This window comes from Jaculus jaculus, chromosome 1 (genome assembly GCF_020740685.1).
Source record: "Jaculus jaculus isolate mJacJac1 chromosome 1, mJacJac1.mat.Y.cur, whole genome shotgun sequence".
NCBI lineage: Eukaryota > Metazoa > Chordata > Mammalia > Rodentia > Dipodidae > Jaculus > Jaculus jaculus.
The window spans coordinates 180,521,284-180,548,597 of NC_059102.1; the positions used below are offsets into that span (position 1 = coordinate 180,521,284).

General features: G+C 53.8%; 1 protein-coding gene across 4 annotated transcripts; it reads left to right on the forward strand.

Moving 5' to 3' along the window:
* Positions 1-12,052: 12,052 nt before the first annotated feature.
* On the forward strand, positions 12,053-26,454 carry Chst1 (carbohydrate sulfotransferase 1). Of its 4 annotated transcripts, none has more exons than XM_045142188.1 (4): positions 12,053-12,134; positions 22,893-23,024; positions 23,236-23,345; positions 24,268-26,454. In XM_045142188.1, the coding sequence occupies exon 4, from the start codon at positions 24,310-24,312 to the stop codon at positions 25,543-25,545; it is 1,236 nt and encodes a 411-aa protein (XP_044998123.1). In that variant the 5' UTR covers positions 12,053-12,134; positions 22,893-23,024; positions 23,236-23,345; positions 24,268-24,309; the 3' UTR covers positions 25,546-26,454. The 4 variants fall into 4 exon arrangements, with proteins under 4 accessions (XP_044998123.1, XP_004657241.1, XP_044998124.1 ...); XM_004657184.2 differs by lacking the exon at positions 12,053-12,134 and adding an exon at positions 12,200-12,324; XM_045142189.1 differs by lacking the exon at positions 12,053-12,134 and adding an exon at positions 12,984-13,008.
* Positions 26,455-27,314: the final 860 nt, after the last annotated feature.

Genomic DNA, 27,314 nt, shown 5'->3' on the forward strand with positions numbered 1-27,314 from the left:
AGGGGAGAGGGCACTGAGAATCCTGTCTGTGTGTCTGGGATGTGTGCCCAAGATATCCTTGAAATGAGATCTTCTGGTGATGCCGTGGGGACCTCAAATTTCTTTCTAGTCTCTCTTATACACTGTCCGAGCCCTACCCTCCTGCCTGGCTGCCTGGAGCCCCTGTCTGCTGCCTGTGGGCTGCTTGAGGGCCTGGGTCCCTCTCTCCTCCCTTGCCTTCTGCTGGCCATCTCTGACTCCAAAGGGTTCCTTTCACACCTGCAGCTTTTCCCGCCCCGCCCACCACCCAGGAGCCCCATTTGCTTCTCATTATTGCTTTGCAAGGTTGAGTAGTTATGTTACTGGTGGAGAGGGGGGGCAGGGTCTAGGCAGTCTTGAAGCCATTATACTGATGACACTAATAATACAAGCACCTGACGTTTACTGAGTATCTACTGTGCTTGTTATTTGGTGACTGCTTTATTCCATACACTTATTTCCCTTCTCTCAACAACCCGATGAGGTATGTACTACCTAAAAAGGAAGCCCAGGGAGTGGGTGACAAGCCTATCACTTCACTGTAAAAGCATTAGGTTAACTTTCTTTCAAAGGAGAAGGGACTCTAAAAGTTAACAGGGACATCCTTCTGCCTTTAGCCAGTACTGGTTTGGAAAACCATGCCTGCTAAAGAAGGGTCTAAGCCAGACTTGGGGTGTCTGGGTAAAAGGTATCTCTTCAGCAGACCCTTGGTGCCATGTTCAAGGTCACAAACAGAAGGCTATTCTGTGCTTTGCCCAAAATCCTTTCCATCCCCCAGCATATCCTTGGATTAGAGGCTGTGCCAGCCCCTGAGCCTGACTGCCCTGCAGCTGGGCAGTGGAGGGCGTGCAGTTATACCCAGGTTGCTCATTTAGTAGGATTCATCTCTCTGAAGGTCTGCGCTGCCGAAGTCTTTTCCAAACAAGGACCATCCTTAACGCTGTCTTTTGGATTTGAGGATCTTAATCTGTATCCCCTGCCCCAGTCCTGGGCCCATTGCTTTTCTCTCTATTCTAACATAAGGGCCAGCAGCCCTGTTTTCTGATCCATGTGACCTCTACATCCTGGGGCAGGCACTGATGGGTATCTGGCTATCTTGGAATGTATTTTCTTGCTGTTCCCACAGCATGGCCCCACTCCTGCAGACTGCAGTTGGGAGAGGTTACTCTCTTAAAAGAGGCCTTTCCTTTCATATATGTTCTTATATATATGCCCTGTCAGGACAGGGGTGTTCTAGATGTGTGTGGAAAAGAGTTGAGGAACAGTAGTTGAACTCCTTTGGAGATAGATAGACCCTGGGGAAGATTTTTTTTTTCTTTCTGGAATGTTCAAATGGCATTGCCTGGTTACAATGGCCCTATGTGGCCAGCTCCCTCCTCCCTCCTACCAAAGTCTTCATTCTCCTCTCAGATTCTGGGAGGGGGTGTTTAGGCTCGCGGGGACCCATGCAGAATAACGTAGGGTGAATGAGAAATCCTCACAAGCCTCTTGGAGCAAGCATTTGTAATAGGGATTGAGAGGACTGAGGTGGGGTGGGTGTGGGGAAAAGTAGGGTTCCTTCATGGTCTTGGCAGACATATGACTCCAGACAAGGGCTCACCTGCCTCTTTGTACCTGCCAAGGAATAACAGGTGGGACACTTCCCGGCTGCATGAGGAAGGCTACCCCTGGCTAGTCAGCTGCTGACTTGGGGAGGTGTCCTGGTTCCTGCCTAGCTCTGAGGTGATTGCTCCTTGGAGCTTTGGTGTGCTCACCTGTAAAACAGGATGTTTCTACTTACCAGCTCCATGGCTGCCTTGAAGGTGACAGGTTGATGTGGGGGTCACTCAGGGTCTCCGACAGATCCCCTTTGCTGAGAACCATTCTATTTCTGTGCATTCCAGGAACTCAGCTCCTCCTCTGTACCTGCTCTTGTCAGGATGCTGCCCAAGTCTGACTTCTGACCCATTTCCTTTCCCCCCCATCACGCCCATGCCTGCCGTGATGTCACTGAGTCTAGGAACAGGACCTCTGTGCTGGTCTGATCTTTGGAGTCCCTATTGTTGGCTGCACGAGGGCTCAGAGCGGGCAATGGCCTGGGCCTCAGAAAAGGCAGGTGGAGTTACCACCCATCTCCAGTGGTGCTTACAGTCTCCTGAGGAGCCTAAGCCCAGACAGCTGGACATCTGTCTACAGATGTGAAAAACGATCCTCTGTGGTTCAGACAATTGCTGAAAGCAACGTAGCTTCCAGGTCTCCCCAGCCCATGTCTCAGATCCTGAGTTAATGCTCTGTGGCAGGTCTCCTGCAGATGTGCACAGCTGTAGGGGATGGAATCTGTGTGATAAGGTAGGTGGTGATGGACAGCTATTGCTACAGGGTTGGAATCTATCTCCAAAATCCCTGTTCTGGACAGCTTCCTTTTGGTACACCTTAAATGCTCCAGGTTCCCAGGCCTCACTGCTTCTTAGCTCTGAGACTTGAAGCCCAGATTCTGGAGCCCTTCCACATCCTCATGTTCTCTTTCCACTTCCTGATAACTTCCTTCATGAAGGGGAGCCCACAGGGAACCTCGCTATTTCCTCCAGAAAGCTGTGCAGCATTTTGTAACTATTAAAAAGCTCTGGGGCTGGAGAGATGGCTTAGTGGTTAAGCGCTTGCCTGTGAAGCCTAAGGACCCCGGTTCGAGGCTCGATTCCCCAGGACCCACGTTAGCCAGATGCACAAGGGGGCGCACGCGTCTGGAGTTCGTTTGCAGTGGCTGGAAGCCCTGGCGTGCTCATTCTCTCTCTGTGTCTCTCCCTCTCTCTCTCTCTCTGTCAATCTCAAATAAATAAATAAAAATGAACAAAAAATATTTTAAAAAAAGCTCTGCTCTGATCGTGGTCATCTGGGCTGGCCTGGCAGTGTCCTGATTTGACAAAGTCTCACTAGTGGAAGGAATAACAGCTCTGCCCTTTTAATTAATTAATTAATTTAATTAATTAATTTTTTTTAACATTAAAAAAACCTTTATTTTCATTTATTTGAAGGAGAGAGAAAGACACAGAGAGAGGGAGAGACGCATGTGCCCCTTTGGTCATATGGCTTATGTGGGTCCTGGGGAAATGAACCAAGGCCCTTTGGCTTTGCGGGAAGATGCCTTAACTTCTAAGCCATCTCTCCAGCCTCAGTGTCAAGACTTTTATCAATTAATGTCTTCTCATCTCAAATACTCCCTTCATTCATCATTTTTCATTGACAGAAGCAGGCATTTTTTATTAACAACTTCCATGATTGTAAACAATATCCCATGGTAATGCCCTCCGCCCACACTTTCCCCTTTGAAACTCCACTCTCCATCATATCCCCTCCCCCTCTCAATCAGTCTCTCTTTTATTTTGATGTCATGATCTTTTAACTCCTATTATGATGGTCTTGTGTAGGTAGTGTCAGGCACTGTGGGGTCATGGATATCCAGGTCATTTTGTGTCTGGAGGAGCAGATGTGTGGATCCTCTCAAGCTTAAGGTCATACACAATTCCCTTACAGTCTGTCTAAAAGGTAGATGCCATTGTTCCATTTTGAAGATGAGGAATATGGTCCAAAGAGATGAAGATGCTTGCACAAGGGCCAAAGGACAAGAGAACAGCAGAGCTGGGATTTGAACTCAGGATATTAAGCCAAGCTCGTTCTCATGCTCAGCTGTAATCAGCAAAAGCCTTGCATTCCTCTGGTGTTGTGCCTTTACTCTCATTGCTCTTTTTTTTTTTTTTTTCAGTGTGGTGGTAGTTTTCTGTGAGCTTCCCAGTCTGGAATTTTCCCCAGGCCTGGGACCAGCAAAGCTTATCTGCAGGGAACAGTAAAGAGTGGAGGCACGATGTAAGTAGACTCTAAGCCACTGGACTGAATGGTAGCCCAGGAGCGTTACTGTCAACTAGAGGACCAGGGTGAACAATATCACATATCCCACATCCTACTCAGTGACCCATGAGCGGTTCTGCTGTATAAGGTCTGTAGCTATTATCTGGTTCTAACCTGGAGCCATCCCTGGCTCTCAGGCCGCAGAAGGCACTGGATGGCTTATTCATGGTAGAGGCTAGCCATGAGCTTTCCAGTTATCTTTTCAGATAACCACATCACAGCCAGATATAGTTGTGTTTGAGTAAGGGAGACAGGCTGGAGCAGTGCTGAAGTGAACAGAGATCAGTTGCCTTGGTGTTAACTGAAGCCATCGACATGCTAGCTTAGGAACCTACCACTCTGGGCCTCTTATTGTTTGTCTTAATTTCCCTTAATTTTTGAATAAGTGATTTGCTCCCATGATTTAAGCCAAAGTGCTCTGTCTCTCTCTCTCTCTCTCCCATGTGGACCACATGGCTCCTGACCCCAGGCAGCCATGGTTTCTGTGGGTGTCTGGAGATGACACCCATGCAGACAGGAGCAGACATGTATGGAGGCATTTTAGAATCTGTCTGCTTATTCTCTACAGAATAGTGTTCTGCACATCGCTTCTTTCCACTTAACAGGCTCTTTTGGAGACCCGTGTGAGCCTCCAAAGTGCTTTCGCACCAGGAATTTAATTTGGGGCTGTGTAACATTCCATCCTGTGGCTGAAACATCATCATTTTCAGTTTTCCCTGGGATGTAATTGATAGACGGCAGACTGCACAGCTCCTCACTGCATCATGTGGCAGACTTCTGCAGATGTATGCCCCCATGTGACTGTCTCCCAAATCAAAAACACCCCAGAAGATCCTCCTGCACCCCTTCTTAGTCAATGCTGTAAAGTAGTCATCATTCTGTCATTTTCTTCTCTTTAAGATGGCGGTTATGGCTTGGAGATGTACCCAGCGTTAGAGTGCTTCCCAGCATGCACAAGGTCCTGGCAGAAAAAAAGTGGGGTTGGGTCAGGTTCTATTGAAACTGACTCACAGGGCTGCTGTGAGAACAATGCTTGTACACACTAATTGCTCAATAAAGGCTCTTGGTATTTATTTGTGTGTGCCTATGTGGTATGTGTGTGTGCATTTTCATAGTTGTGTTGGGTGCGTGTGTGTATGGGTGCAACGACCTTGAGTCTGACCCTCAAGAACATGCCAGCTGTCCCCAGGGAACTGCCTGAATCTGCTTCCCCAGTGCAGGATTACAGGTGTGTGTCACCATGCCCAGTGTTTCCCATGGGTGCAAGAGATCAAACTCAGGTCCTCATGCTTGTGAGATAAGCACTTTGCCAACTGAACTATCTTCCCCAGCCCCAGTGATCATTAGTAGTCTTATAAATTCTGGCTGGGGCTTCTCCTCTTCCCTCTGCCTGGACCCTTCAGCCCTTCAGTTCCCTCCTTTGTCTCTCTCTCTCTCTCTCTCTCTCTCTCTCTCTCTCTCTCTCTTTCTCTCTCATGCACACACACACAAACACACAGGCATGTACAAACCTGAACCCTCACTCACTGTCAATCTATGGAGACAGACTGAGAGCATCACCATGTCAAGAGCAGGTAGAGTGAATGGGTCTCATAGTTCCCAGGCTGAGTTTCCAGAGCTGGCAAGTGTAATGCTGACCAGGTCTGGGTTGTTCCCTGGGAGGTGGCCATAGGCCCTTGATCAAGAAAGGGACAGTCTTGGCAGGGTCACCTGTTCCCCTGAGAGAAGAGTAGAAAGAACCTTAGTTTCTCCTGGACTGGCAAGGGGAGTGCCAAGAGCTCTGCTTGACCTCCACACCCCCTTAGCTCTCCAGTGCCAAGGAAGATGATGCTCTCTGAGCTAGCACATTGGAGCTAAGAGGGTGGCATCTGAGCGAGAGAAGTGGGTATCAGATACCTTCTTTTCTCTCCTCTCTCCTGGGGTGAATGAGGGTCCCACGGAACCAAGCCAAGCTTTCCAACACTGTTTTTCTCAGGAAGCATCCCAGACTGCCCTGGTGTGGATGCTAGAGTGTGAGCTAGCACGCTAGCTCCCTCTGGCCATCCTGTTGAGGTCCAGGATTCTTAAGGTCTCAGGGACATCCTGCATCCCCGTCTCCTTTGCATCTGGCGCCTGCCTGTGTGAGGAGACAGTGTCCACTCCTGCCCTGCTTATTGCCTCTACCTTCAGAGTGTTCCAGGAGGCTCCCCAGCCTTCTCAGCCCCAGCCAGGGTTGGCTGAAAGTGGCTTTGGGAACTAGCAGGAGGTAACCCCTTTTCAAACCAGTAGTAAGAGCCAATGAAGGGTGCAGGAGGCCTGCAGGAGGGAGGATGTAGGAAGGCCTGGCCTGGATGCCAGCTAAGGACTGCAGGGTGGGCTTATCAGACAAGCATCATACTTCCTGAGGCCTTGAAGTGTCTTCCTGCCTCTATGATGCCAGACTGCAATTTCTGGCTACTACAGGTAGCACATGTCCCTAGAATCTGGCCCAGTTCCTGTGGCCTTTGATAGTCCCTGAGCAAGCCGCCAAGCTACCCTCTGAGTCCAAACACTGTCCCTCCCTCCTTCCTTCCCCAGCCTGTGTGGACAGATGTGTGTGCCCCATTGGCTGTCCTTCTCTCTCACTCTTCTGCTTATTTCCTTGAGGCAAATTGTTTTTGTAATTTTTTTATGAGAGAGAGAGGGAGAGAGGGAGAGAACTGGTGCATCACGGCCTCCAGCAACTCCAATCGAACTGCAGATGTGTGTGCCACCTTGTGTGCTTGTCACCTTGTGTGCTTGCCACCTTGTGTGCTTGCCACCTTGTGTGCTTGCCACCTTGTGTGCTTGTCACCTTGTGCATGCGGCTTAGGTGGGGCCTGGGGAGTTGAACATGGGTCATTAGGCTTCACAGGCAAGCACCTTAACTACTAAGCAATCTCTCCAGCCCCGAGACACTTTTTTTCACTGAATTTGATGCTCACTGGTTTTTAGATTAGACTGACCACTCAACCATAGAGATTCTCCTGTGTTCAGCCCCTCTTCATGGGGTTACACACATGCTTGGCCATACTGGCTTTTTATGTAGGTGCTGGGAGTTGAACTCAGGTCCTTATGCTTGTGCAGTGAGCACCCTTACCCACTTAGCCATCACACCAGTTCTTACCCTCCTCTCTTTCTACCCTTGCCAATTTGAGCCCATGCCCACTGGGCTTGGGGCTGGCACTGTCTCAGGCCTCTTCCTGGCTCTTTGCTAGATTCTGATCTGGGCCACATACCCTGTACTAAACTGTCTCACCCAGGCGTCTTGTGGGCAGGAGTCAGAGGAGGAAGCCGGCACTTCTGGGAGCTTGTCTTCCCAGGGCCAGCCTCCCTCACCATGGAAACAGTCCCGTAGAGGCCTGGGAATTACCCAGAACGGGAATTTTAATTGGAGCCCATGATGTTGTTCTGGCATCTGCCCCCAACTCCCATCACCTCCTCAGCACTAGCCTGTGAGATGCTCCTAGGGTCACTGTTAGGTCAGACAGACAGACAGACAGTCACAGTATTGTAGGTCTAGTCTGCCTTGAGCCACTATCTACCATCTTGGGGCTTTAGGGCCAGCACTTCAGGGTCAGTCTTGGTTCCTGATGTGTGGGAGTGTGTCTGTGACCACCACTCTGCTCCCACTCTAGCAAGACTCCAGGGGATCTCCCAAGAAACACTGGGTCCCTAGAGCAGTCACATATGTCTCTAGTTAGGCCTCCAAGCCCTCACTTGGGCCAGAGGGCTGAGTGTGGCAAGAGCCAATGGTTTGCATTGGGAAAAGCCCATTTGTGCACCGGGGCCCTTCCTAAGAGGGCGGCCGGAGCAAGATCCTTCCTCAGAAGGAAGTGGACATCTGGCCTTCTCTGACCTCTCCTTCCTCCAAGGAAGTTGGAGGCTTTGGATACCATTCACCTTGGCAACAGCTATCTGGACCACGTGAGACCAGAGGAAGGAAGATGGAGACTGGAGGATGGGGAGCCTGGAGCCTCCTTCCTAGTGCCCCCCAAGATCCAGGGAGGCCAAGAGTCTTTGGGGTGGGGCTGGGACTGCTGGGCAGCAAGTCTGTCACAAGGTGGCGGTTCAAGTCCTGGTCTGTTCATTGACCAGAAGCAAAGCCTTTCAGTTTTTCTGCTCCCTCCCTGCTAGGAGGACTGGTGGCTTCCTGGAATATCCCCAGGAGGTTGCTCTATAACAAGGAAGTGGTGGTGGGGGGGTTGCTTTCTGTTGGGATGACTTGGAGGAGAGAGATGGAAGAGAAGGATGGGGACCACTCTCTTGAACCCCTCAGCCTGGATTAGAGGCCAGGGGTTGGAGGTCATAGCAGCCAGCAGGCTAAGCTGTTTGCTCCTGGGTCTTGCAGGAGAGGAAGCCCTTCAGGAGGTACAGTTCTAAGAGCAGAAAACTTGACAGATGGTCAGTGGTGATGGCTGGTGACAGGCTGGTCTGCCAGCAGCATGGTGTCCCTCGAAGGGAGTCACAGAGGCCCTGCGGAGGGAGTAGAGAAGTAGCTCTAAAGGGCCTTGGCTGGAAGACCTGAGGGGACAGGAAATGGTTTCAGTGCCGATCGGGTCTTCTGAAGCCATGAGTTGGCAAGGTTTGATAACCTCAGGGCCCAGAAACCCACAGGGAGAAATGGCTTCTTACATACCTGAGGTCTCATCATGTGTCCAGCCAGAGGTAAGGCCTCAAATACTTATTTCATTTCTGCTATAGAGACTCATGGTCATTCATCCAGAAAAGGAATTCATCTGGAACAAGGAAAAATGGAAGGTAGGAAGAATGTAAGAGACATTTCCCTCAGGAAGCTGGAGACCTGGTTGGAGGCTCAATGCAGCTCTGTGGCCCTGGGTAAGTCACTTGCCCTCTCTGAGCTTCTGTGTGCTCAGCCAAGCTCTCATTGAACGTATTCTTTACTCGTAACCCTTTCCCATTCCCAGTGCTACGGACCTAGCTGCCTTGGATGGACCATTCTGACTGGGACATTCTTTACAGGTGCTGGAGCTGTCGGCCCTAAAACTGTTCAGGACTGCGGGGAGCTGCCCTCTGCAATCTTGCAGCCTTGTCAGCGTCCCTGTGAGACACAGGAAATCAAGAACTGTGGTGACACATCTTAAATCAAAGCCTGGGCCATCAATCTCTCAGAACAGACTGAAGTAACAAGGTGGGTGGTACAGACTGCCACCACATGGACACTCAAAAGCTTGGCTCTCAAGCCCCAAATCTCTTAACAAGTTTGTAATTGCCATGAGACTTGCATGCTGGAGACAGGGGAATGCCTCATTTTAGAGTTCTTGGGGTATCTGGGCCCCAATCTGAGGGAGCCCTGCTTCTGGGGACTGCCACCTGTCCCTCCTACAGCTGCTTCCTTGAGTGAGGCTGGCCCAAAGTGGCCTAGCTTGGGCACTCTGTGGCTTATTAGCTTTGTAAGCCAGGGCAAGTGGAGTAACTCTGTTGACCCTTAGTTTCTTCATGTGTAAAATGGGAATGCCAGTTCCTTCCTCTTGGGGCTATTTTGAGGGTCAAATGAAATAATCCACACAAGTCAAATAGCCTCCAGGACACAGAGATCACGAAATTAGCTATGACTATCGGTCTCCTAGCTATGTCACCGTGAGCTTGGCCAGCTACTGTTTCCTGTCCCTGGTCTCTTTGCCCTTGCACCTTTAAGTTCCAGTTCCTAGAGTTCCCTCCTCCTCATGGACGCTCTTCCTGAATGGCCCTCAAGGCTCCATATCTTCCTCTGACTTCCACAGCCATGTTTTGATTTAACCACAATTTTCAGTGACTTTTTTTTTTCTGCTTCATCCTGTGAGAGCCTCTGAGCATGCCTTTGTTTCCATTTCTACCTCTTCCCCTTTCCCTCTATAGCACCTTCCACAGTGCCCAGCACACAGTAGGCACTTAAAAAAGTCTGTGCTTTAGTTATGTGAGGAGTGCCCAGGGAACTGGAACGAGAACCCCAGTGGCTCCAGAGACCAGGTCTTTATCTATTTTTAGAATTTAAATGTTATTCAAAACAAAAAAAAGAAAGAAAGAAAGAAAAAAGAAAGAAAGGAAGCCAAATCCATTCAGTCTTTACATTACAACCACACCGATCTTTTTATGTCAGCCCGATGTACATTGGCCTCCTCTCCACCTTAGGTAGAGCTGAACTTGAAAAACCCAGGCGGTGGATCTGAGAGCAGGAGATAGAGGAGGCTCTAAGCCCTGACTATCCTTGCAGTTGAGCTGAAACTCTGGCAGGGATTATTAGCCTGGGTGAAAGAGGACATCCTGGCTCATCCTGGGGCAGGCTAGCCAGGCTTTCTATGGAAGGGTGGGAGAGTTTTTGAAATCCGGAGTACTCTTGGAAGATCAGCTCCCTTATTCTTCTTAGGTAGCTCAAATCATGGCCATTCCCTGTTGTGGGTGGTGGTGGTGGATGACAGACCTGGTCACCTTGAGGTTGGCTCCAGCCTCAGTGGGCGGGGTACCCCAGTCCACTCACCACACCACTGCTGCTGCAGGCAGTAGGGGAAGGTAGTGTTGGCTGATCTGGCTTGGTGTGGCTGTGCTGCCCACTTCTGAGGCAGTGGTGGGCACAGGAGTTTGTAATTATGACTTGGCAACTGAGACCCAGATAAACGACCATTTGGTTGGCTGGGGCCCTTGAGGCCTGGGCTTTTGTGTCATCTGGTTCTGGGTGTAGACTTTCCTGATGATATTCAGCAATTATTAAGCACTTCCTTAGGTCAGGCGCCATGCTGAATGCCTCACATCTATTTTACCATATGGTGCTCACACTAACTATTTGGGGTCAGGGCTAGTCCATTTTCCCACGAGGAAACTGAAGCTCAGAGAGGCCTTAGCTCTCATGCAATCACACAGCAAACCCATTCAGGTTCCTCTGCCTTGGGAGTGTACTGCGTGACCACCTCGCTGTGGTGGGCCTGCCAACATGAGAGGTAGCTGTAGACTTTGATGCCCAGGTGAGGAGCTGGGGTCTCCAAGACTTGCATTGCGCTCTGCACTCTGTCCAGCAGTGATGGACAGACTGTATTTGGAAATCTGAGATTCCAGAAGAATCTCAGGAGATCCACTGTTCCATTGCCTCAGGGGTCAGTGTCCTGGCCAGAGCCCTCCAAATTATCTATGCAATAAGTTCTTGGTGGAGGTTAGACTGGTGGCAGAGTTGGATTGGGCCACAGATCGCATGGCATCCGCCTGCCTGTTTATCTTGCTTCTTCTCCTCCAGGCCTCTCAGAGGTCAGGGGTCTGTTGGACTTGTCATTAGCCAGTCCATGCTTAGTCAATAGCTGTGTAGAGAATGAAGGACCACGGTGCTGGAGCTCGGGGAAGAGTGTGGTCCCCATCACGCAAGGGCAGGGTATGGTCCGATCTCCACCTGGAAGGCCAGCGGTAGCCAGCCCGTTGAAAGGGGCTGGGCTGGGAAGAAAGACAAGCCACGAAGCCATCTGCCCCTTGACCGTGCCCATAAGGAACGATCAGCGCATTTCCACACTCTTGAGTGAAAGGACAGGGCAGGGGTTGGTCTTGGTGTGTGATGGGGTCTTGGCAGTGAAAAGCAGTTGGCTCTGGGTTCAGGATTCCCTGGTTGCACTGACTGGAGAAGGGATAGCCGGCAGCTGGGACCGGGGCCAGGCTGGAGCTGCAGCTGGATTTGCCACCCCCACGTCCCCGCGAAGGCTACCGTTGCGAAGAGAGCAGTGCTCTGGATGGCAGGGATACGGGGGGCAGGGTAGGGGACCCAACACCAGTGGAGCAGCTTGCCTCCCCAGCTCGGTGGTGGGCGTGGCCGGCTCCCGGCCCGTGGGTGGCGTTGACCCGAGAGTCCAGGGGGTGTGTGTGGGGGGGTGTCCCAGCGCTTTGGGCTTGGGGCGGCGCGGGGGGTGGGAGGGTGCTCGCTGACGGGGTCCGGCGGAGTGGGGGCGGGCGGATCTAGGGGTGGAGCCCGGACCGCAGCCCTGGCCGAGCGCTAGCTCCGCGCTCAATCTGCCGCCGCCGCCGCCACCGTTCTGGGTTCGGGGATGAGAGGCGGGCGGGCGGGCACTCGGTGAGACTCCGGCGCCTGCGGCTGCTGCTCTGCGGAGCCCGAGGCTGCGGTTCTCCGCGCCCCCGTTCCCCGGCCCTGCGCCTCTCGGGCCCCCGCGTCCGGCCTCCGAGCGCGCGTCCTGCCCGGGAGAACGCACTCTGCCCAGAGCTCGAGCCGCCCGGGGCTCTCGTCCCCCGGCCATGGAGAGGAGCGGGTGAGGGGCGAGCAGAGGCGGAGGAAGAGGAGGGAGGAGGGCGGCCGCGAAGGAGGGCGCGGAAGGCGGAGGATGCCGCCGCCGCCGCCACCGCCTCTGCCACCCGCCGGCCCCCGGCGAGCCTGACTCCAGCCCCGAAGATGGAGCCGGCGCTAGACGCTGCAGCGGCTCCCGGCGCGCCCCCGACCAGGTACCGGCCGAGCTAGAGGGCCCCGGGGCGAGAGGGAGCGGACCCCGCCGCAGCGGCCGGGAGGGGCGCGGGCGCGGTGGGAGACGCCCCTCCGCTCCCGGGCCGGCCGGTGGCTCCGGGCCGGGAGCGGAGAGGGCGATGGGTGATGCAGCGTGCTGGGCGCTGGAAGGGGCTGGTGGCGGCCGAACGCGGCGATCACCGGTAGACCTCCTCGCCCCCATTTGAGGAGAGCAGCAAACTTGAGACGCGCGGCGACCCCCGCGGTTCTTGCTCTCCTCCGCTGGTGGAGCACATTCGGGGGCTGCTCCGGGCTGACGATCCCAGAGCCTTGCAGGCTTCGGGCTGCTCAGATGCCTGCAGACCCTGAGGTCTCGCGCTGGCTCTAACTTTCCAAACCAGGGCTGCACCCGGAGGCAGGAGACTGTCCCTGGCTTCTTGCTTGCAGCCTAGTCCTGCATCCGCACCCACCATACCTTGGTGAACTGGTCCGGTAGGGGACCGAGCCGCCTGGTTATGCAGAGCCCCGGTGAGAGGCCAGGGCAGCCCTGACCCCTCTCCGAGTAGGGTGCGGGGTGGGCAGCTGCTGTCAGGCTCCAAGGAGGGACTTGGGGCTTGTTTACAATGATAGCCCAGGGTAGCGCTACCCGGGATGCTGTAGGTTACAAAGCCTAACGACGTGAGAAGGTAAGACCCCCGGGCCGTTTTAGGGTGACACATCTTGGCCTGATTTCAGGTACTTCTGTGCACTGCCTCACCTTACCCCAGGCCTACACGTCCTGGGGTTAGATTTCCAGTTTAGCGCTGGTTTCTTCCTGGTGAACTTAACAACTGCTCCTAAGCAGCAAGCTGCTAGGCAGGGCTGCCCCTGGGGTCCAGGCGTTAGGGATGGACTTGGCCAATGACAGAGTGATGCTGCGACTGGGTAAGTTCATGTCCAGTCAGCTCAGCCTCTTCCGGAGGGCTGATGAGCGGGAGCCGACCTAGGGTGGCAAGAGACAAGCACCCTGGCCAAGAAGAAGGCAGTTTAGGCAAGCCATGGGTGTAACAGGCAAGCAGGTGGGGGCCCAGAGACCAGGTAGTTACTTTCAGAGGTTCCATAACCCCCTGGGTGGACTGAGCTGTTTCCTAGTCCTTACCTGGCCCTGTTTCTTTTGAACAAGCGTTCACCGTCATGACTCACACTGGATTCACCAGGGAGGTATCAAGCTTCTGACCTATTCCATTCCCTCCCTTTGGGTCTTAGGGAGCTGCTGGGAAAAAAGGGGCAGATTTACCCCTGGGCCTTGGCTCACTGAAGGAGCTGGGCACAGCAAACTTCATTGCTGCCTGGGGTCCGCGATGCTGGTGGGTGAGTGGCTTACACCCCAGCCAGGGTCCAGTGTCTGCAGGGGAAGGGAGGGGTGTGTAAGTGAGAGGAAGCCTTTGCTGATCACCCTCCAGTGCAGCTGAGGCTTTGAAATCATACCTCCTTTCCTCTTGCTTAACACCCAGCGTCCTCATCCCAGATCAGACATCCCTCTCCACCAAATCCGAACTTCCCTCTTTGCTGAGCAGTGGCAGCGTTGTGGGCCAGCGGTGTCCTTCCCAGCATCCAAAGCAAACCTTTCTAGAAGATAGCTTTTCTTCCACCCTGACTCCTGTGCCCCCTCTGCCATGTACAGACCCCATCCAGAGGAGGGGTACAGATATCCTGCCCTCTTTCCCAAGGCCCTAACTCCAGAGAGAAGGTGATGCTGAGGGCACTAGTCTAGGGCATGGGTCAGGCTGCACTGGAGGAGGGTACATCTCTGTTGCAGGAACCCCAGGTGCCAGGCCCTCCGTGGGGCCTGGCCGTGTGTGCCCCCCAGGTGCCTCTTTCCCACTGGCTGCCCCCAAGTCTGGCGCACTGGGGGTCTACACTGGTGTGGGGAGGGAGCATTTGATAGTCATAATCTGGTTCAGAGAAGGTCCCGAAGCCCTGAGTCACTGTATGGTTTCCATGGAAACAGACTTGTTCAGAGGACTCAGTGTAGCAATGGGGGGGGGGGAGGGAAACATATAGTAAAATTGGGTTCCACAAGTGTGGCAGAGTTGCGCTAACTCCCTTCTGTGGGGATGAGTGGACAAGACTGTGGCCTTCCAGAGAAGGGGGTTACATCTCTTTATCCCCTCGGGTGCCCCTTAGCAGCTGCACTGCCAGCAAATTGCTGTTGCCCCATGGCCCTTCTAGTTACTTGCTAAGGCTTCTGGCCACCATCAGTGCCTCAGCTTCCTGCTCTATCAAATGGGGGGATAAGAGCCCTGTATCATAGATTTGTGAAGGTCAAATGCGTTAATGTGGAGCACGGTAGAGCAGAGCAGTAAGTGCTGGGTGAGTGTCATGGCTCCTCACTGGAGAGTGATTCACTCCGGTCCCTCCCTGGCCTCCCAGCAGGTAGTCTTGACATTCATCTGGGCTGATCCGCTTGGTAAGAGCAACCTTTGCAGCCCTGGCACGCATGTAGGAACCTGGTGCCTGCTACTCCCAGTTCAGCTTCTGCCTCCACTTGTCCAGGAGCTTTGTAGGAAACAGCCCTGCAAGTTGAAGTGGAGCTGCTTTTGAGTGCTGGGGGCTGATCACTGAGCCCCCTGGGGCTGGGGTAGAGGAGGTAGCAAAAAGGGGCCCTATGGCAGAGACAAGGGCTTAGGGTGGGGTAGGCCCCTTCCCTGACCTGGTCCATTTGGTCTTCAGGATCAATCAGATCGGGGTCTCCTAAGCTAGGACCTCAAATTGGAGCTCCATTTCTCATGTGCCTCTGCAGGGGCTGTATGTAGTCTGGGCAGGCCTGAGGCTCCAGCTGGTGAGGCAGGGAGAAGGTTTCTCCCAGCACCAGCAGCATCAGGGAACATGGCCTGAGGAGATTTCGGGTGCTTGTGGCAGCCCAATCAGTTTCCAGCCACAGCCCCTCTCACTGCAGTGCCCCTAGCCTCAAATTTTCCAAGCGCAATCATAGCAGCGTGGCATCCACGTTATCGGCTTGGCCTTCTATTTTGCAGATGCACAAAGTTGGATTCTTGGGATTCGCTTGCCTGGCCAAAACCCACACTGGTTGTGGTCTTTCCAAAAGGCTCTGGCCTGCCCAGCACCCCTTCTCCACCTCACACCCCTGCCAGATCCCCAGGGTCTCTGCCCCAGGTCTCTCCGGACTGCTTTGCTGTCCTCACTGGTGTTCACAACACCTTCCCATCTCATATCCTCTGAAAATTTCATTAACCGACTGTTTACTCCTTCTCTCAGGATCATTAATGAAGATGTTAGATAAGATGAGCCCCAGCTATGGGGCTGGGCAGCCCTGCCCCCACTCTGGAACTCTGCTTTTCAGCCTTCCCCCCCAAGCCTTTTCTCCTCCACCCAGGACTCTTGGGACCTGCCCCTCTCCTGCTTTTAGGCCGCATGACAAGTGCTTAGGGCTGAGTCTGTTTGAATTAATTTTGTAAGATTACTCGAGGCGCTGTATCAAATGCTTTGCTAAAAATCAAGATATATTACCCTGCCTGCATTTCCTTCATCTACCAGTCTTGTAATTCTATCAAGAAAGCTATCAAGTTTGTCAAGCATGATTTGTTCCTTATAAATCCCCATGGTGCCACGTGGGGCACAGGGTTCCCGCGTTTTCTAAATGTGTAGATTCCTTGTTTGTGTTTGCTCCTTGATTAGGCCTGGAAGGCTGTGGCTAGGAATTATTGGCAGTGCTGTCTCCTTCACTGGAACAAGAAGGAAGGCACAGGCCCCTTGTCTTCCTCAGAGTCTCTGCGGTGTTCCGGATGCCCCAAGCTGGCCATTGAGGGAGGATAGACAGCGGGGTCCTGAGGGACTGCTGTCCTCCAAGACTGTAAGAGAGAGGAAATTAACAGACTGGTCCCTGCAACTGACATGGAGGTCCATGATCCAGTGAGTGGTGCATACTGGTCTTTGTGTATGCTAAGACCTTGCTCCGTTTGAGGCCTGAGAGCTGGGCAGAGCCTCTGCCCTTGTATACTGGGGCCCAGGATTGCAGGTCTGCTCCTGATGAGGTACCTGTAAGGGTTGGGAGAGCTGAGTGGGAGGCTCAGCTGGTCCAGGAGGTCAGAGCAGAAAGGGAAGAAGCCCACAGGTAGTGTGGGAGAAGGGCGGGCCTCCCCCTCTGACACCACACCTGCTGCAGGACGTCAGTGCCCCGTGCTGCTGCATCTGAGCTCCCCCCGCCCTCCCAGCGACTCATGCCCTGGGCTTGCAATGGGTCTGCCAAGCTTACAATTCCACCATGGCGCCAGGCTCAGGGAGTGGCTGCAGTATGCCTGCTGTGGAGGACCTTGTTGATGTTGGGCAGAGATAGTCAGTCATCCCACTGGTCATGAGCACCATGGATAAGTGTGACACTCCCTAACATGTTGTCACCCAGGAGACAGGGGCAACAGGTGAGCTGTGTTGCAGCCTGATGCAGGCAGCCATGCCTTTGGGACCAGTAGCAGGATGGCGCAAGGTCAAGGTGTAGGGAGCAGGGAGGCATACTCTGGGCTTAGCCCAGACCTTGCATCCCATTATGAAGTAATTTAGTCTAGTGGTTAAAAAGATATTTTCTGGTGTTCTCTGGCTGTGGAGGGCTGGGTCTTGGCCAGAACCTCCCAACCCTCATAACTCCCTCTGCTTGCCCAGCCTAGGGCCAGATTTCTGGAGTGGGGAGCAGAGTGTGCTTGCATTCTGCCTGTCAGGACCACATTTGGTGACCATCTTCATTCCTGTCATTCAGCAAAGATGAACTTTGGATGGCACAGATCCGTCCGTGTGCCAGAGGAAGCAACAGGAAGAACCACAGGTGGTGTCTGTCCCCACCAAGTAACCCCCCCAGAGACCTGATCCTGGGCGATAGTCAGCAGGTGTTGGATGAGCCGATGTCTCGCTTGTGGAGGGAGGGGATGCCGAGGTCACAGTGATACATTAGTATGTCTCGGAACCTTTATGGCTGCCTTGGCCCTAGCAGCCCTTGCCCCCTGTCCTCTAGCATCCTGGCACTGAGTAATGCACTTCTCAGGTGTACCAGGGCTTAAGCTTTGTGGTTAGGGCCAGGGCTTAGGCTCCTCAAAGCTGAGTAGGAATTGCGATCTCACTGTACACTAGCTCCTCTTGTTTGGACTCTCCCTCCGCTTGCCTGAGCCTTGCCTTACCTGAGAGAGCAGCCTTGTGTGGGATCCAGGTCCATGGTCATTTATTTGGGTCCACTCCATCCCACATAAGGCTCAAGTGAACCTTGATGTCCTGAGCCTTTCCACCCTTCCTCTCATGTCCACAGGACAGGTGGACCTTATGCAGGTGGCTGGATCAGAAACAGGAACCCAGGGATCAAAGGCCCCTCCCCCAGCCTCCTGCAGCTGTGGGTGCTCAGGCCCAGTGTTGATGTTTTCCCATCCTTGAAGTTGGAAGGCTGACCAAGCTGAAGCCTGAAGCTGGGATCCAGGGGGTGGAGCCTCAGTACTGTTGCGACTGGCTGTGGCTGCTGGGCTGGGGGGGGGGGGGGCAGGAAACCAAGGCCTTTCCGCCTACCACAGGCTGGCCTGGCTGAGACAGGGGACCCGCCTTCTGACTCATCCCTCCCCAGGAGCTGCACACTGGGGCCTTGTGCCTGCACAGGAGGGCAGTCTCTCTCCCCACTGCTGGAGGACTTCACTCCCAGGCCCAAGTAGGCACAGGACAGTGAGGTAGCGCCCTTCCTAGCAGCCGAGACACCCCCCACCCCCACCCCCACGGGGAGTCTGTTAACAGCTGTGAACATTTCTCGGCTAGGATTGTCTTGTGGAAGGCTAGCACCCAAACTCATTCCCATGGATCCTCCTTCGTGAGCCTTGACTATGCCCAGCACTGTCTCAGTCGTTGACATCACAGCTGGAGGGGCAGAAGAGTCCTGGTCACCCCCCCGCCCCCCCCCCGCCACACCTCAGAGCAACAGGAGGGTGAGCCCCGGGCTCAAGGTCTCTAAGCCATCCCAAAGCTGCAGTGAAGTTCCTCTCCCTTCCACACTTCTCCATGGAAGCCTCTCCTCCAGTGCCTGAGACAACCTCTCAAGGAGGCTTGAGATAGCCATGAGTGTCCCTCGTGCATCACACGTGGGTCTTGGGGTAGCCTGCATAGTGTTTGTGTCAAGCCTGGGACCCACAGGCAAAAGGAAAACCCTTGGGCACCCCCAGTGGGGAACACTGTCTCACAACCATTGTTCCCAAGGTAACCACCCAGAGAGTTATTGATCTTCTAACTTTCCCCCACAGGCAGCTTCTGTCTTGCCCCAGCAGCCAACCACTGTCCCTAACATCCAACTTGAGGGCAAGGCACAGGTTTCTACCCGGTGTCTTGGCAGTGGGGGAGGGGAAGGAGAGCTGGCAGGCAGCGCCCCAGGAGCAGGCCAGGAAGCACAGGGGCTGAAGTGAGGTGCTAGGGCTGGTTTTCAGCGTCCCACCCAGGCCTCAGCTAGCCCTTCAGCACTACACGGGATAGGGTCACTGTCTCCAAAGATGATAAATTCAAAGATTGGTGTAAACTGATCTCCCTCCTGCAAAGCTCCTGGCGCCCCCTGCCCTGGGGCATCCATGGTTCCTGGGTCAATGTGTGTGCAGTCAGGGCTGGTTTATCCCATAAGTGTACATTTCCTCTTGAAAACCCCAAACAGGTGGCATAGACACACACACACACACACACACACACACACACACACACACGTGTTTTTTGGCTCTAGTCTTCTTTATACTATGTTTTGGGTGGCTGTACGCAGCAGTATAAGCACATCTGTGAGTCTTGCCTGTCTTCGTCCTCCCCTATGAGTGGAAAAGACAACTCCAGGACAGGAGAATGACAGCAATGAAGGGGTCAGGTCTCCGCAGAGGGGAGGAGGTGTCCATGCCCTGGCTTCAAGAGCTTCTGGAAACTTCCAAATCCTGTGTGTCAATTTGTGGGCACAGACGGGAAAGGGAGGGTGACCATGTTTCCCAGGAAGGTAAACAGCCACACTGTAGTTACTTGGCGTGATTCCCGTAGAGCAAGAAGAGAGGGGCACATGTTCAAGACCAGATCTTTGGGTGCCTGGGCCATGTGGGGGCAGACTAGGATGGGGGGCGGGTAGAGGCGCCCAGCACGGCTTCTTCTGGACAGTGATTGAAATGTCCACTACCCACAAAGGGTTTCCCTGTCTGAAGTAGGGCTGGAAGACCTTCCCACCTGGATCTCAAGAAAACTCCAGGCACCTAGGGGCCAGCTGACTCAGGTATGGGCAGGCAGAGGCTTCAGGCCACTTCTGCAGGTGACATTCTATTCTGTACTCCTTCCCCTGCCCCAGCAGAGAGCAGGGTCGGTTGGTGAAGCCGGGCTGCCTGTCGCTGCTTGCAGTGTGCTGCTGAGGAAAGGGTTCCACAATACACGCCGCTGCAACCGAGCACATCGCACCTCGCACGCATTGAGGGCTGCGCCTCACAACAGGCCAGGAATCCCAGGCACTACCGGATCTGGCCACTAGAGGGAAGCAGGAAAACCATTGCAGTGGCCCAGCATAGAAAGTTGCAGGGAGCACAAGGCCTGGAAAGAAGGGATTGTGGGAAGAGCTCCCAATGGTTCGCCTCTGTCACAGCGGACTTGGTGGGGAAAAGGGTGGTTAGCTCTGAGGTGCTTCATTGAGACAAAAAGCCAAGCAGGCAACTGGTGACTCACCCCTCAAACAGCCTTGTTTAATTACTGCATTTTGCAGATGAGAGACATTAAGAAATCTAGCCAAGGTTCCACAGAAGGTAAATGATTGAACTGGTTCTGCAGAAGTGATGCAGAGTCACGTGCCAACCATGAACCGGAATCCTGTCTAAATACCCCACATCTGGGTTGCAGAGATGGCTCAGTGGCTAAAGGCACTTGCTTGCAAATCCTGTTGGCCCTGAGTTCAATTCCTTACTCCCTGTCTAAAGCCAGATACACAAAGTGGCACATGCATCTGGAGTTCGTTTGCAGTGTCAAGAGGCCCTGGCACACCTATTCTCGCTTTCTCCTTACAAATAAATAAAAATACTTAAATGCCCCACATCTACTAAATGCTTAAGTCAGTCACTGTCATCACTGCTGTGGTTGCACCCCTTTTACAGATGGAGAAAGTGGGGTGCTGAGACAACTGTTGGGCACCCAGGAGACAGCACTTGCTGCATGACAGATGCAGGCTGCTGTGTGGTGGCTTGAGCAGGAGCGATTAGTGTCTACTGTAGCGTTTCTCTTTACTCCACACTGGGCTTCCCTTGCGCAGTCGCCACCCACCTCCCCCACCCCACCCTGCAATAAGAAGGATGGATTCTGGGAGCTTGCAATTCTGGGTGCCCAAGGTTTGACCCACTAGAGTTAGATGCCATGCCAGAAGTTCCTGCAAAGCCCAGGAGGGGAATGGTTTAGCTTGGAGGAACAGGACATTAAGGAGTATTTTTTACAGTAGCCAAAGCTCCCTTAGGAACAAGAGGACCTGGCCCCCAGGCCTCTGGTTTCCAGGGCAGATGCCTCCAGCATACCAAGGACCTTTGGCTAGCCCTGGGCCTGTCTCTGCCAGGTTGGCAGTAGACTGGGCACTTCCAGGGGGCCTGATGCCACCCTCCTTCCTGTTCCCATGCCTAATTTTGCCCCCATCCCCAGAGAGGATGGCCTGTGATCGGGCCGCAGCCCCTCCCCACCACAGTACACAGGCTGTGCCCAGCTAAGGAGAATCTCCCCATCTTAGGAAGTGATGTGGCTGAGCCTACTCCCAGCCTAAGCTGTCTCCAGGTAGGGGCGGGGTGGGACACTGGGCAGTGTTACTTCCAGGGCAAGTTTCTCCAGATGGGGGTGGGGTGGAGGAAGGCCCTCTCCTGGGCAGGATGCAGATACAAGGTACTCCCTTAGAGAAGAGCCAGGCAGGTGCAGGCTGTCTTTGGAGCTGCAATGGCAGCGTTCAGGGAAGGGCGGGAGGATCTGTGCCTCCTGTCTTGGAGATGGAGGGGTTGAAACACAGGTGGAATCAGGGAGCATCACAAATGGATTTGAACGTGGACTTCATAGCACATATCCTGGGCTGGGATCCTGGCTTGGCTCTGCCCCTTCTTGGGAAGGGGGTGTGAGCTTGGGAACATTGCCACACTGTGAAGAGCCTCAGTGATTTTTTTTTCAAATGGGTTGTGATGGTGTTAACATCACAGGCCTGGTGTGTGGTGTTCCGTGTGGGTGGAGCACACACCTGTGAGGACTGCTAGGCCCCACTGTAGCCTTCCTTATCTGCTGTGTCGTCACAGTACTCTAGCCTTAATCATTGACAGAAGTCTGCCAAGAAGCCTAGCTGAGCCCCTCCGGTCCTTACTGCATGCCCTATCATTACTGCCGTTCCCTATTCATTTGCTTTTGGAAGGTCATTTGCAGTGGCAAGATGCCTTGACACACACAGTCTCTCGCTCCTTACAAATGAATAAAAATATTTAAATGTCCCACATCTATTCAACGCTTTAAGTCAGTCACTGTAATTACTGCTCTGGTTGCACCCCTTTACAGATGGGAAAAGTGAGGTGCCTGCACTTGGCACGGGATAGGATTCAGGCAGATGGCTTCTCCTCTCCCTGCCCCCGTGGGGAAGCCATCCTCTGGCCCCAGTGGGGTGAGATGGTGGAGTCCAGCTGTGGCTTTTCTCTGATTACATTAAGAGGTTTTTGAGACTCTGGACTGGCCTTCTTCATTTACCGCTGCTTGGTGATGTGTTGCCAATTAAGTATGTAGTTAAGTATACTTTCACATTAAAGATAGGGCTCTGGCACCCAGAACCTTAGCAGTCCCATGGCCATCCTGGCCCAGACTTTCTACCTCTCCCCAGACCAATTCCTCTGTCTCCATTGAGAAATTCAGCCAGTGAGAAAGGTCCAAAGTATTGTTGACCTGAATGTGAGATGGAGGGACTCTGCTAGTTCCCGTTTGCTTAAGGAAACTGTCCGAGGTCTTGAGCCTTAACTTCTCCATCCAACCAGTGGGAATGAGGCCCTTGGCCTCCCAGCGTCACTTGTAAGAAATGATGCGGTGCCCAAAGTTGCCACAGGCAGCTCTGCTTGGGGAGATGGGAATCTGCTTACCTGGCCTCCAAAGGAATGAGGATAAATAGACTGTGGGAAGAATATTCACCAAGGTCTCCAGGTCTTATCAGCCATGAGCCAATGAATGAACAGAGCAGACAGCAAAAGAATGCATGTCCTCCAAGTGTCAGAAACCCTTAACTTTCCCCTTTGCTTGGCCAGCCCCTCTCATGCTGATTCCTGAGTGGGCTGGGGCTGTGCATCAGATGCATGTTTGAAGGCCAAATACACTTAAGCTGGAGGTACAGAAAGTTGTCTTGGAGATTACAGAGTGTGGTCTCCAGGTGGGGGCCAACACAGGCCATGAACTTAGGCAGGCTTCGTTACCTGTATCTCAGTGCTCCTCCCAACCATGGGCTGATGCTGGCTAACAGAGCATATCTGTGGAAGCACTCAGTAGATGTTAACTGAAATAAGTCACGTCTGACCTTGCTATTTTACTCAGACCTGCTAAACGTGCCTTTGGCTTTCAGGTAGCTGTCATCTGTGCTGTGTGGCTGGAAGAATCCCCATTCCTGGTTGTCCTTTTGGAGCTGTCCTTTCAAACTGGAGGCCAGGGGCGAGTCCCCTATACCCCCATTGCTGAACGAGTCAAATTCAAAAAGGTCAGGCTTCCTGTTCATTTCAAATGCAGAACCCGGCCGGGTCATGTTGGCTTAATCAGCTGGACATGCAGACCAGCCTGGCTCCTGCCCATGGAGGCTCTGGTGTGGGCAGAGTGTGGCTTTTGAGGAGGGCAGGGGTGAAAGGGCTTGGGAGGGGGATACTGGAAACCCAAGCCCGCCCTCACAAGCCCCGACCTTCTTGTCTCTGCAGTTTCCTGGCCACAGGGCTTTGACACGGGCTCTGACCATTGCACTGCCTGCCCAAGGGAGGCCTGGGGCCCTTGCAGCTGAGTCTCTCCAGCGTGAAACAGTACCTCTTTGGTAAGTGTTGAACTCTCTCTTTGGTAGGTGTTGGCTCTGGGGGCAGCTCCTAGTGATCGCTCAGGGTCCATCCTTTGGGGACACTTGTGAGATGCTTGCTCTGAGCCCACAGCATGCTCTTCCCTTTCTTGCTTTCCTGTGACCCCTCCTCACCCTCCCTGCTTTGTACCAGGAGCTGGAGGAGTCTTGTGGGCTGTTATTTTTGTGGCAGCGTGGATTACTGTCCCAAGGCCAGGAGCAGAGCAGGTCCTGTGAGTGTACTTCTCTGTAGCCCCTAGTCCCTGCCCCTGCTCCAGGCCAGGTGACTCTTAGACACTGCAGAAGCTTAGCAATCCATATGTGGAGGTCACTGAGATACCACAAAGAGGAGGGGTGTGGGACAACTGTCCACCATTCCTGGCCCAGGTGGCACAGATGAGCCCCTGTTGGTAGCTTAGAATTTACAGTGGGGCACCAGGTCCTTCAGGATTATTTGCTGTGTGCTCTTCCTTATAATCCTTGGGGTGGAGAAAAGGCCCTGCCTGGAAAGCTGGGCACTAGTTTGTGGAGCTAGAAGATGCTGGTGACCCAGGAGATGCCAATTAGGGGGATAGTAATTAGCTAGGTGCGGCTTGAGGCCACCCTAGTTGTGGGATTAGGCATTGGCAATAACAGAGCCCCACCAGGGAAGTCTAAGCTTGCCATAGGCCTCTGCAGCCATCTGTCTGTTAGATCGTGGGTCTCAGTTACACGTTTATTCAGCTCCCTGGTGCTCCTAGGAGATCAGAGAATGGCAAAGAACATTAGAGACGCTGCTGAGGCCTGGGGGAGGCGGAGGGCTGGGTGTGTGAGCACTGGGCAGGGGCAGGGGCTTTCTTGGATTCCCTGGAAGCCCTTGGCTATGCAAGATGCCTGATGACCTGGCTGTCCCTATGCTCAACAGACCTCCCGCCTCGGAGCAGCAGCCCCATGAAGGTGCCCAGCCATGCAATGTTCCTGGAAGGCCGTCCTCCTCCTTGCCCTGGCCTCCATCGCCATCCAGTACACCGCCATCCGCACCTTCACCGCCAAGTCCTTCCACACCTGCCCTGGCCTGGCCGAGGCAGGGCTGGCTGAGCGGCTGTGCGAGGAGGGCCCCACCTTCACCTATAACTTCTCCAGGAAGACCCACGTCCTCATCTTGGCCACCACTCGCAGCGGCTCGTCCTTCGTGGGCCAGCTCTTCAACCAGCACCTGGACGTCTTCTACTTGTTTGAGCCTCTATACCACGTGCAGAACACGCTCATCCCCCGCTTCACCCAGGGCAAGAGCCCTGCCGACAGGAGGGTCATGCTGGGTGCCAGCCGTGACCTCCTGCGGAGCCTCTATGACTGTGACCTCTACTTCCTGGAGAACTACATCAAACCGCCCCCGGTCAATCACACCACCGACAGGGTCTTCCGCCGAGGAGCCAGCAGGGTCCTCTGCTCGCGCCCAGTGTGTGACCCGCCCGGGGCCCCCGACCTGGTTCTGGAGGAGGGGGACTGTGTCCGCAAATGCGGCCTGCTGAACCTGACCTTGGCCGCCGAGGCCTGCCGCGAGCGCAGCCACGTGGCCATCAAGACCGTGCGGGTGCCCGAAGTGAACGACTTGCGGGCCCTGGTGGAGGACCCCCGCTTAAACCTCAAGGTCATCCAGCTGGTGCGAGACCCTCGTGGCATCCTGGCCTCCCGGAGCGAGACGTTCCGGGATACGTACCGGCTCTGGCGGCTCTGGTACGGCACGGGAAGGAAGCCCTACAACCTGGACGTGACGCAGCTGACCACGGTGTGCGACGACTTCTCCAACTCCGTGTCCACCGGCCTCATGCGGCCCTCGTGGCTCAAGGGCAAGTACATGCTGGTGCGCTATGAGGACCTGGCCAGGAACCCCCTCAAGAAGACCGAGGAGATCTACGGGTTCCTGGGCATCCCCCTGGACGGCCACGTGGCCCGCTGGATCCAGAACAACACGCGCGGCGACCCGACTCTGGGCAAGCACAAGTACGGCACGGTGCGCAACTCGGCGGCCACCGCGGAGAAGTGGCGCTTCCGCCTCTCCTACGACATCGTGGCCTTCGCTCAGAACGCGTGCCGGCAGGTGCTGGCGCAGCTGGGCTACAAGCTGGCCACCTCGGAGGAGGAGCTGAAGAACCCGGCCGTCAGCCTGGTGGAGGAGCGCGACTTCCGCCCCTTCTTGTGACCCGGGCATGTGGTGGGGGTGGGAGGCAGGGGGCGTCGGTTTTGATAACACGGACCGTTTTTAACTGTTGCCTTATCTCCCCTCCCTCTCCCACCCAACATCTGGGTTCTTCCCGCCCCTTCCCTCCATCTCCCGCCCCCTGTCTGGTTCCTTCCTGGCCCCTGCCCTCCCTTTCCCTCTCGATATCCGTGTCCTTGCCACCCCCTGTCCTCACCCTCCCTCTGCCTCTTTTTGTCTCTGGAATTTGCACTATGTCTTAGAAGGGAATCTCTGGGGCAGAGGGTGGGTGGAGTGGGCTACGGCCCCCCTACTCCTCATTCAGACACACATGCTGAGTCTCAACGCGGATGGGGATGAAGTTTACAAGCACCCCCTTTTCTTCCACATTCACACATGCACATGGGCAGGTGAGGAGAGGCACCCCCCCCCCTCCCAACACACATCTTCCCTAGCTGTTTGAATGGATGAGTGGCTGGGCATTGTAGTTTTTGCACTGTCTTCTATGAGGTAAGAGATTACAAACAGAAGGAGCACATCTTCCTCATTTAGGAAAGGGGTCTATCTCTCCCCATCCTTGTTTCCTTTCCCAGACTCCCCCTCTCTCCCTCTGAGCAGAGAAACTGCCCCTCCTGCCACCCTTGCCTGTCGGTGAGCAGGTTTTAACTGTGAGGTGAACGTGGAGCTTCTGCCCTTTTCCAGTCTGTGATTATGCTGTCTGTCCATCTGAGTCTTGTGGTGCCCTTGAACCTGCGATGACTGATGAATCTTTGGAGTTTCTGATTGATCTTGGGGTACGTCTGTGATATTTCTTTGTGCAGAAAGATTAAAAAAAAATAAGTGGATCAGTTTGCTAAATGATATTGAGATGCTTTATCTGTGTTTTTCTGTAAATAAAAGTGTGCAATAATATCCAAGTATGACTGTGGAACATTCTGAAGGGCTGAGACCAGGCCTCTGTGGGGGATCTGGATGTTTTTGACTTTGAGGAGGAGGCAAAGGAGAAGGAAGAGATGTGAATTAAGTGACAGGCCTTCCTTTCAGAACTCTCATTACCCTTGTCAGTGACTTGGGGCTTTTATTTCTGTTCTCTTGTCAGTTGAGAGGAGAACTCTTAGGCCTGGGCAGTCAGTGTTTAACAAGTGGTATGGCTTTCTGTTCAGAATAGCCCAAAGTGAGGGTGAGATCCTGAGACTCCTTCCTGGGCCCGATAGTCTTCCTTTAGTTAGTGGGCCTGGAGCCAGGGTGGGGATGGCTTCAGACAGAGTCTGTTTATGAATCAGCCTGGAAGCACCAGTAGTATCTGAACAAATGACAGGCTTCCTGTGGATGTACACAGGTAGAATCTCGACTGTGCTTACTTCAATCCTGGCAATCCATAAGGCTCTTTCAAACAGCTGCTATAACAGGGTGTTTGGGGTCCAAGAAAGTTCCTGAACTACTAACCCTAGGTTCGTTTTTAATTTTAATCAAAGAATTGAATAAAAAAGACTGAGAAGGATAATTATTAAATTATTGTATTTATTGAGGGAAGCACAGAGCCAAGGAAAGGCACCCATGTGGTTAGAGATCCCATGTGGAGGGCCTGGAAAAACCATGGGAAAAAGAGAGTGAAAAGAAAGTTCAAAGAGCTCCTGCCATGTGGGGAGCTGGAGGGGGCAAAGGAGCCCCTGTGGAGAGTAAGGGCTAGGGGGATTCCCTCAGCTCAACCTGGCTGGGCCTGGGCTGGGGCGGAGGGAAAAACTCACCCCCAGCTGGAAGTTCCCAAGTGG

Excerpts from the sequence above, each read along its gene's own strand:
- Chst1 (XM_045142188.1), top strand. The coding sequence starts at position 24,310 with ATGCAATGTTCCTGGAAGGCCGTCCTCCTCCTTGCCCTGGCCTCCATC.